The sequence below is a fragment of the Gaeumannomyces tritici genome (genome assembly GCF_000145635.1).
Source record: "Gaeumannomyces tritici R3-111a-1 unplaced genomic scaffold supercont2.1, whole genome shotgun sequence".
Taxonomy (NCBI): domain Eukaryota; kingdom Fungi; phylum Ascomycota; class Sordariomycetes; order Magnaporthales; family Magnaporthaceae; genus Gaeumannomyces; species Gaeumannomyces tritici.
In genome coordinates this window covers 6482952-6492684 of record NW_008804545.1, presented here as the reverse complement: position 1 = coordinate 6492684, position 9733 = coordinate 6482952, and the positions used below count along the sequence as shown (strand labels likewise).

The following is a 9733-nucleotide window of genomic DNA, read 5'->3' as shown; positions in this document are numbered from 1 at the left end:
CGAAAACCAAAATAAAACCAAAATCGAAAAAATCGCTTCGAAATAAAAGCTTTGCTAAAATATAAAAGGCTGTTACAAAGTAAACAGTATATATTGTCGTGAAAAAGCTTTAAGCATAAATATTAAATGCTTAAAGCATCGGAAAAGCGGTCCCCTTGCTTGGAAGCGTATAACGCTTCCAAGCGTTAAAAAGGAAGCTTAGTAAGCAAGGAAAACAAGGAGTTACGTGTATATAAAAAGCAAAGGCCTTTACGGGGCCCTGCATTTAAAATCCTTTTTTCTTTAAAACAAATTAACCGGAATAGCTTTACACCGTGCTTATCCTTTTTACTTGCAATAATTATAAGCCCGGCAATTTTTAAGCCCTTTTACGTAAAGTAAAAGGCTTAACAGCACGGATTTATTCCTTTTTCATTATTTTTATTAAATTGTTCCCAAACGCGCTTTTCCAAGCGCGTTTATTTTCTTTTTCCTTTCCGCGATTTTTTTACGAAAAATTTTTTACGCTTTCAAACCCTTTTTCGACAAAAATTTTTTTGCCGAAGCAAATTCCGTTGTTAATTTCGAACGTTGCTAAAAACCTTTATTAAATTTTACTTTTTTAACTTTTACGTTTTTACGCTTTTAAAGCTTTTAACCCTTTATTCCTTACCGTTTTACTTTTACAAGCTTCCCGTTATTACTAATTATAAATAATATGTTACGACCAACAACCACCCGGCCGGAACGGGAGGCCAAAAAGGCGAGGGGTAAGCAAGCGCTTACCCCTTACCACAAAGAAGCTTAGGTAAGCCGCCCGTAATTTGTTAATGGGGTTACAAATTACTTAGGTAATTTGTAACCTATCGATAAAATTACAGGTTACCACCTTAGGAAGGATGGAAATAGCATAAAGGACGGGCTATAAGAAGGAAGGGTTTTTTACTGTCCTAAGTAGTTTTTAATTGGGGCTTTAGCATTAGTTAAACTTTAGTTAGCTTCCAAGTAACCTTTAAAGCAAGCATTTAAACCGCACCCAAATTACTTTGTAAATCCTTTTAATTTGTTACGTTACGTGCTATTGTTCGATATTGTTTTAGTGCTTTATTTTAAAAGCAAAGGCTTAATTGTAACATTTTAATTAATTTTATTTAGTATCCGGACCGGTACCAAGCAATAACAATGGCAACCAAAAGCGGCAAATCCTTTACAAAAAGGAACGACGAGCATTTTAATTACGCAAGCAAAATTTACAACATAATAAAGGTAACAAAGGTTAAAGCTGCGTTTATGGCTATAACCGCAAACCTTACCCAATTTAAGCAATAAGCTAGCGTTCCGCAAACGGCGGTTTAAATTTACAAATTTTTTACCCCCAACCGGTACAACGGCAAAAAAGGTACTTTTAAAGCCTTTTTAACCAAATGTTAAAAGTATTTCGCTTTTTACCAAATTTAATTTACGATTAAAAAATAAAAGGTTGTTTATATAACTATTTGCTTTAAAAGCAAAGTAAAAAAGTGGTTCGAACCCGTATAAACAAACTTTTTTAAAAGCTACAACGAAAACAAAAAAAACCAAGGTTATTTTTACTAGTTTTGCCCGGTTCGAAAAAAAAATTACCAACGTATTTAGCTAAATTAACGAGCAGCAAATTGCCGAAAGAAAAATATTTTAATTTCGACAAAAAAGCGCAACGTTAAAATACGTTTCCAACTTTTAACGCTTTGCTAACAAATTTAATTAAACCAACCAAACCAAAATGGTTTATTTATATAATGGGTTTCGAAATAACGTAAAAAATAAGGTTTTAAAAATTAACCAACCCAAATTTTTTGCCAAATACGTTGTTATCGTAATTAAAACCAACGATAAATTGTACAAACGCCGCTTGGAAAAAAAAGGCTAAAAAATTAAGCTTATGGTATAAAGCAACCAACCGCAACGATAGTTCGACCGCAATAAATTTATAGCTTATAATTGTTACTTTGGCTTTATGGATTTTAACGCCGGCGCTACGCATTAAAAATAAAAAAACGCAAGTTTTAAAACTTTAAAAATGGCAAATGCTTTTAATGTAAATAATTTGGGCATATTAAAAAAAATTGCTTTTAAAAAAAGGAATAAAAAAAAGTATTTTAAAGTAACAAATCCAAAATAACAGTAATAATTAAAAAAGTAACGATAAAACCGAAGTATAATGGTTATTCCGGCTTTGCGTTTTTTTAAATTGCATGCACCAATAACCATTGCGTTGCTTACCATTTCGATAAAAATATAATAAAGTAATTTCCCCGCAAGCAATTGGTTATAACCAAACGAAAAAACCTTATAATAATTTGTAGCAACAATTTAGCCAATTCCAACGCCGAAAGCAACCAGGCTTGGATTAATAAAAATTTTCGGGAAAATCCCGAATTACAAAACGAAATACCTTAAAAGCAGTTTTTGCGCGTTGCCGAACAAAAAAAAGTATTAAATGCTTTTGTTAAAGGATAAAATTTTAAAAACGAAATAATTTAACAAAGGCTTAGCTTAAAGTTTTGGGCCAAACCCAGTTCGATCCTTAACTTTAAGCTAAAAAGCAACGAAAAAAAAATAAACCAATTATAAAAAATATTGTAAAAATCCTTTAAAACCCGGACTTTGCTATTTTTAAGCCAATAAAAGCTTAAGTAACAAGCAGGAATTTTTACGGATAAATAACGTTCGAAAGCAGCAAGTTTAAAAAAAAAGCAATAAAAAAAGCTTAAATAGCTTCCGCCGGTACGCTAAAAACGCCCGCGCTTTGCAAAAATACATACGGGCAACGTACCAAAAACGGTACTAACGAAAATACAAATCGAAACGCAATTAAAGCATTAATTTGCAAAATTTTTAGACGTAAATTAAACGTTAGCCAAAAAGGAACGAATTAAATTACAACCAATTTGTTATGGTTAAAACCAACGGTTTAGCGTATGCATGCGTAGCAATGCTGGATTAAGCCAATTACAAAACGTTCCGTTAAAGCGGGCTTATTATGCAAAAGCAAAAAAAAAGGTTGCACCCGGTATACCCGAAAGCCGTAATTAAACAATTTCAAAATGGCGAAAAAGCTTGGAACAAAGCCAAAATCCAACGGCGCTTTTAAAACGTTAATTTGCTAAAAAAGGACGGTACTTTTTACGAAGCTATACCAGCTAAAAACGATTTTAAACGCTTTATTAGCTAGTTTGGTAACAACCACCCAATTACGTACCGAAAGTACATCCGGTTGCAAGCGTATAGCTAAAAATAAGCTAAAAAGCTGCAAAGCAATACCAAAAGAAAAAACCATAATAACTTTATGCCCAATTATTAAAAGCATTTGTAATTGTTTTAAGGGAAATGTTTCGTTACGAATTGCGCAATATATTTGGTTTAAAAGTTTCGAAACGATTTTTTTCCTTATCGATAAACCAATAAATTAATTATTAAATTTAAATTGGCATAGTAATTATTTAAATAATTTATTACTAAAAGGTACGGAAAATTAGCAATATTTTAATCCAACCTTTAATGGCCCATGCTTTGCGTTGCTAAAATTTTAAAATGGCAAAAATGCAAAAAATTGGAATGCTAAATCCATACCATGCAAAAAGCTAAAGCATAATAAATAGGATATAAACTTTTATACATACCAATACGGTACAACGAAAACGTAAAAAGCTTGTACGAATTTTCCAACAACCTTAACGATTTAAAATACGTAAAAGTACGCAAAAAATAAAAAATAAACTTATTTAAGCTTTAAACGGAACATTTTAAAATAAAAAACTAAAAAATTTATTTGTATTAAAGCTATAAAAAGGATAATTATTTGCAATAAAAACTTTAGCAGCAACGATTAGCCCGAACGAGCAACATTTCCATATATGGGTGCAATAAAGCCTTTATCGCTTAAAAACCTTAATTAATTGCGGTGCCCAAAGCAATTACGTATTGCTATAAACAATGTTACGATACGGTACTCTTATACGCAAAAAAAAACAAGCCATACGCTTTTACAACAATAAAAAAAAGCTAATCGAATATAACAACGAATAAATTAATATTAAAACCAATTATTTTAGCTTTCGATACCAAAGCAAAACCTTTTAAATAACGCTGGACGCGTTAAAAATACGGAACGAAAATATGGTTTTCGAAATTCCGTAACTACAAAAGCATAACTTAAAAATTAATTAAAAAAAAACAATTTTTAATAAAAGCTTTTACTAGCAATTAAAAAAGCTTAACAATTACGGGCCGCAAACAATGTAAAAATAAAGCCGAAAAAGGGTATTTTAACGGAAATAAAGCAAAGTAGCAACCTTTAAACCTTATTACAAAAAACCATAACAACATTTTACGATAAATTTAAACAAAAGCTATAATAATTAACTAACGTATTTCCGAAATATTATAAGTATTAAAGGTTGTTCCAAAAAAACCTAAAAACGGTATTTCTAAAATACGGGCCGTTTAACCACGAAATTAAATTTAAGCCCGGTGCGTAATTTAAATACCAAAAGCTATATTAATTTAATTTTAAGCAACAAAAAGGGTTAAAAAAGCAATTATAAAAGGATTTAAAAAAAGGGGTAATTAAACCTTTAACATTTCCAATAGGATACGGAATTTTATTTGTACCCAAAAAAAACGGAAAGGAACGAATATGCATCGATTACCAACCATTAAACGAAATTACAATAAAGGATCGATATTTTTTGCTTTTTATCGATAAATTACGCAACAAATTCGGTAAAACCAAATATTTTACGGTTTTGGATTTCCAAAAAGCATATAAATTGCTTTGGATTAAAAAAGGACAAAAATGGATAACAACCTTTCGAATACGGTTTGGCGTGTACAAATCGTTAATTATAATTTTCGGATTTATTAACGCGCTAGCTACGTTCTAGCAAATAATTAACCATATATTTTAAAAACATTTCGATATTTTCGTTTTAACGTATTTAAACGACATTTTAATATATTTAAAAACGTTGGAAAAGCATAAGCAACATATGTACCAAATATTGCAAAAGCTGCAAAGCGCAAAGCTTTTAATTAACCCGGATAAATGCGTATGGCACACTTAGGAAATGGTTTTTTTCGGGTTCGTTATTACGCTAAAAAAAGTTAAAATGGACCCAGCCAAAATATAAGAAATGGCCGATTGGTTAGCGCTTACTAACGTACAAAAAGTACGGGCGTTTTTAGGTTTTTTAAATTTTTATCGACGGTTTATGCAAAGGTTTAATGGCAACGCTACGCTATTTACAAACTTTACTAAAAATAATACCCAATTCCATTAAAAGGTTCGAAAATAAGCTGTTTTCGAACAATTTAAAAGCGCTATTTTACGGAAACCAATATTGGTTATCCCGAACCTTAATAAATTATTTAAAATCGAAACCAACGCGTTAAATTACGCGATCGGGAAATAATTGGGTTAACGAAATAAAAAAAAAAGCTGCATTTTTGCGCTTTTTTTTTACAAAAACTTAAAAAACCTAAATTAAATTACCAAATTTATAATAAAAAGCTTTTCGTTATTATTAAAGCTTTGGAAAAATGGAAGGTATATTTGTATGGAATAAATTACCAAATTACGGTATATACCAACCATAAAAATTTAGCACATTTTATTACGAACCAAAACTTTAATAAGCGTTAAATCCGTTAAAGCCAGTATTTCCAAAATTACGATTTTTAAATTTTGTACCGAAAAGGATCGGAAAACGGAAAGGCAAACGCTTTAAGCAAACGAAGCGACCATAAAGTTGTTATTCCAAAAAAAACCAAAACGCTTTTAGCTTATAAGCCAAAAAAAGCGTTGGTTCCAATTTAATAAATAGTAATTTTAATAACCAAAAAGCAAAATTAAACCTTAAAAAGGATTTTGGAAATCCACGGGTTACTAACCCATAATTATTTAAAAGCCACCAAAATATGGAAAAAGCTCTAGCAACATTACGGGTTTACCGAAATTTGGGCAACAATGCTAAAAATAATAAAGGATTGCCAAATGTATGCTAAGGATAAGCTTAACAAGCATTTCCTTTACGGGTTACTTTAACCATTATTAGCGTTAAAAAGGGCGTAGCAAAAAATTACCATAAATTTTATCGTTAAACTTTTTAAATTTAAAAAGCTTTTAACGGAAATACAATATAATAGCATATTTGTTGGAACAGCATTGCGGTGCGCGTGCGATCCGGAAAGGGAGGTTGTTACAAAAGGCTTTGGGATCCTCCGGATCCCGCACGGGCCAACTCTATCTGCCTTAGGCAGAGCAGGGAACCACCCTTTTGGGTAATCGTCCCTGCGCATATAAGGGGCAATCCTGTGCCCTTCTTTTGGCAGATAGATTCCTTCCTCGGTGTGCACAATAATAGGATTTTCCCCAGATCATTGAGATCGTTGTTTACCTTTACCAGGAAATCTCCGAGCCTTAAAACAGGAGTACCAAACTCCTACCAACAATATTGGTAATAATGGATAGGCTTACAAAGTATGCCTTGTATTTACTTTATAAAAAAAGTAGCAATGCGCTTACATTAACGTATACTTTTTTTCGGAACGTGGTATCGAATTACGGAATGCCGCAAAAATTAATTACAAACCAAAACAAGCTATTTACAAGCAAGTTTTGGAAAACGCTTACGGCGCTTTTCGAAATAAAATACGCTTTATTAATAGCGTACTACTTCCAAACGAACGAACAAACGGAACGAACCAATAAAACAATAAAATAATATTTGCGTTATTATATTATTTACAAACAAAATAATTGGGTTTAATTATTACCAATTGCCCAATTTGCTTATAATAATTTTATGTATAAAAGCACAAAGGAAACGCCGTTTTACGCTAATTACGGGTACATTTTTACGGCGTATAATAAGCTTAAAGCCGAATTTAAAGCTTTAGCAACGGAAATTTAAGTAACGGAATTTACTAAATTGCATTAAAACCTTTAAAACAAATTGGAAAATTTGCGCTACCAAATAGCAAAGCAAACCAATAAAAAAAGGATTAAAAAACCGACTTTTAAGGAAAAGAATAACGCTTACCTTTTACGCGCTAACATTAAAACAAAAAGGCCAAGCAATAAATTAAACAGGAAAAAATAAGAACCTTTTCGGGTTACCCGTATTATTTTTCCGGTTAATTATAAATTTTAGCTATTACCAACCATGCAAATCCATTTAATTTTTTACGTTTTTTTGCTAAAACCAGCGTTTCCGGGCTTTAAAAGCACCGAATTAGTAAAAATCGACCTTAATTAAAAGTAAAAAATTAAAGCCATCCTTAACGAACGAACGCGTTACCGCAAAAAACAATATTTCGTTAAGTAAAAAGGATAAAAGGATAAGTATAATACGTAGAAAAATACAACAAATTTTGGGAATTGCTAAAAAGCTTTGCAAAAGTATCGTTTAAAAAAAGTTAGCAATAGCTTTAAAGCTTGCAAAACGCCCCAAATTTGAAGGAATTTAGTAAGCAAAAAAAGGAGGACCTTACAGCATATCCAAAAGATAAGCTAGCAAGTTTAAGCAAAAAAAAAAAGCAAAACCTTTTTTACCAATTAAAGGTCGAGCGAAAAAAATTTAAAGTTGCACCGGAAATCGAACCCAGGATTTCCCGTTACAAAAACAAATGCGCTACCATTACGTTATACAACCTGCGGAAATTGTTAAAAAAATTACAACTTACCGGATTAAAAAAGCGCAAGCAATTTAAAATCGATACCAAACCTTGGGCCTTCGGGGTTAGCAAAAAAAAAAAGGATTATGTCGATTTAACCAAGTCGCACCGGGAATTAAACCCAGGTTTTCCCGTTACAAAAACGAGCGCGCTGCCATTGCGCCATACAACCAAAAGGAATTGTTAAAGGAGTTACAACTTACCAAGCTAAAAAAGGGCTAGCGGGTCGAGGTTAGGATTAACCCTTAACGCTGCCTAACTAAGAAATAAAGGAAGGAAGTCGGGGTAAAAAAAAGGAAAAGGATTGGCCGCTACTAGGGCAGCCTTTTTTTGCTCCGCCCGTTCCATTTGCTCCAATTCCTTTACGGTTTTAATACCCCAAAATAACGCTTGCAATTGCTTTTTAAACCAAAGGTTTTTTTGTTTGCAAAAACGCTTGAAACGGTTATTTAAAGCACAACGTTTTGCTTTAACAGCCCGCATTTTAGCTTTAATTTTTTGGTATTAAAAATCGATGGAATGCAATTATTTAAGTAAAAAATTTAAAATGTTGCAGCTAAAACGGTTGCAAGCAAAACATTTTACGCAACGAAAAGAATTTTGCGGAAAAACAAAACAAATATTTTTTTTAAAAACGTTTCGATAAAAAAACAAAAATTTATATCGATAGCCGATGCAAAAACCAAAGCAAAAAGGTTTTTGCGTTGGAAGGTTAAACGCGCAAAGCGTTTTTGTATTTAATTTAACATTGTTAAAAAAAGGGAACGGTTAAATAGTAAAAAAAAATAGTACTTACGATTGGCAATAGGAAAAACGGACATAAATAGGCCAAAAGGGCTTGGCCGGTAAAAAAGGAACTTAATGTTACGACTAATAATTACCCGGCCGGAACGGGAAGCTAAAAAAGCGAAGGGTAAGCAAGCGCTTACCCTTTACTACAAAAAAGCTTAAGTAAGCCGCCCGTAATTTGTTAATAAGGTTATAAATTACTTAAGTAATTTGTAACCTATTAACAAAATTACAAATTATTACTTTGGGAAGGATAAAAATAGCATAAAGAACGGGCTATAAAAAGGAAGGGTTTTTTACTGTCCTAAGTAATTTTTAATTAGGGCTTCGGCATTAGTTAAACTTTAGTTAGCTTCCAAGTAACCCTTGGAGCAAGCATTTAAACCGTACCCAGGTTACTTTGTAAATCCCTTCAATTTGTTACGTTACGTGCTACTGTTCGATACTCCTTTGGTGCCTTACCTTAGGAGCAGAGGCCTAACTGTAACATAATACGGATAACGACCTTTTTGTAATAGCGTTGCTTAAAAATTAAAAGCAATGGCTTACGTATTTTATAGCGTTCCGTTAAAGCGCATTAATTTTAAAAATTTAAAACCAGGTTAACTTTAATTTAAAGTTTCCAAACGACGTACAAGCTAACAAAACTTTAAATTTTAACTTTTTTGCAGCAAAAGCCCGGGCCAAATACGTTAAAAACCATAAATTTAAGCGTTTGGCTTAACAAACGATCCTTTCGACCAAAAAAAAAGGTTTATTTAAAAACCTGGCAAAGCAAAAGCAAAGTTACGCGAAAATTTAATCCCGAACTTTTTTAAGCCCTTTTAGTTTTTACCAAAAGTAATTTTAAAGCTAAGCATAAAAAAATGTTTAAAGCAAAGGATACCGCAAACAAAACCGCTTCGAAAAAAATTATAACCTTTTCCAAATGGATTAATTTTTTCGTAAATTTTATCGCGCTTGCAAACGCGCAATTAAAAGCTTAAGCCAACAATTACGTTATTTTCCGTAGCATTATTATTTACTTAAAAGCGCTTTACGCTTTTACTTTTATAATAAAAATTTAAATAATTTTTTAAAAGTACCGTAATACGCTTAAAAAAGCCGCTAATACCATAAACGTTAATTAATAATTTTTAAAGTTCCAAACGATTTTTATTTAAACCAAAATTAAAAACGTTTTTAAAATATAAAGCTTTACGCCCATATTTAATTTTTTTAAGCACATAAAGCGCTTTAACCTTTTATA

General features: G+C 31.7%; 1 protein-coding gene, 1 non-coding gene and 1 pseudogene across 3 annotated transcripts; 1 reads left to right on the top strand and 2 right to left on the bottom strand.

Annotated features, from left to right (window-relative positions):
- Positions 1–3065: 3065 nt before the first annotated feature.
- On the top strand, positions 3066–4172 carry GGTG_02036 (hypothetical protein; the record flags this gene model as incomplete). The annotated part of the gene is made up of 3 exons (XM_009219807.1): positions 3066–3115; positions 3670–3715; positions 4074–4172. The coding sequence occupies 3 exons, from the start codon at positions 3066–3068 to the stop codon at positions 4170–4172; spliced, it is 195 nt and encodes a 64-aa protein (XP_009218071.1).
- A 3429-nt stretch (positions 4173–7601) lies between these two features.
- GGTG_20022 lies at positions 7602–7673 on the bottom strand (annotated as a pseudogene). The gene has a single exon. The product of its transcript is annotated as a tRNA-OTHER (tRNA).
- A 122-nt stretch (positions 7674–7795) lies between these two features.
- GGTG_20021 lies at positions 7796–7867 on the bottom strand. Its single transcript has one exon. It is a non-coding gene; the product is annotated as a tRNA-Gln (tRNA).
- Between the last annotated feature and the right edge of the window lie 1866 nt (positions 7868–9733).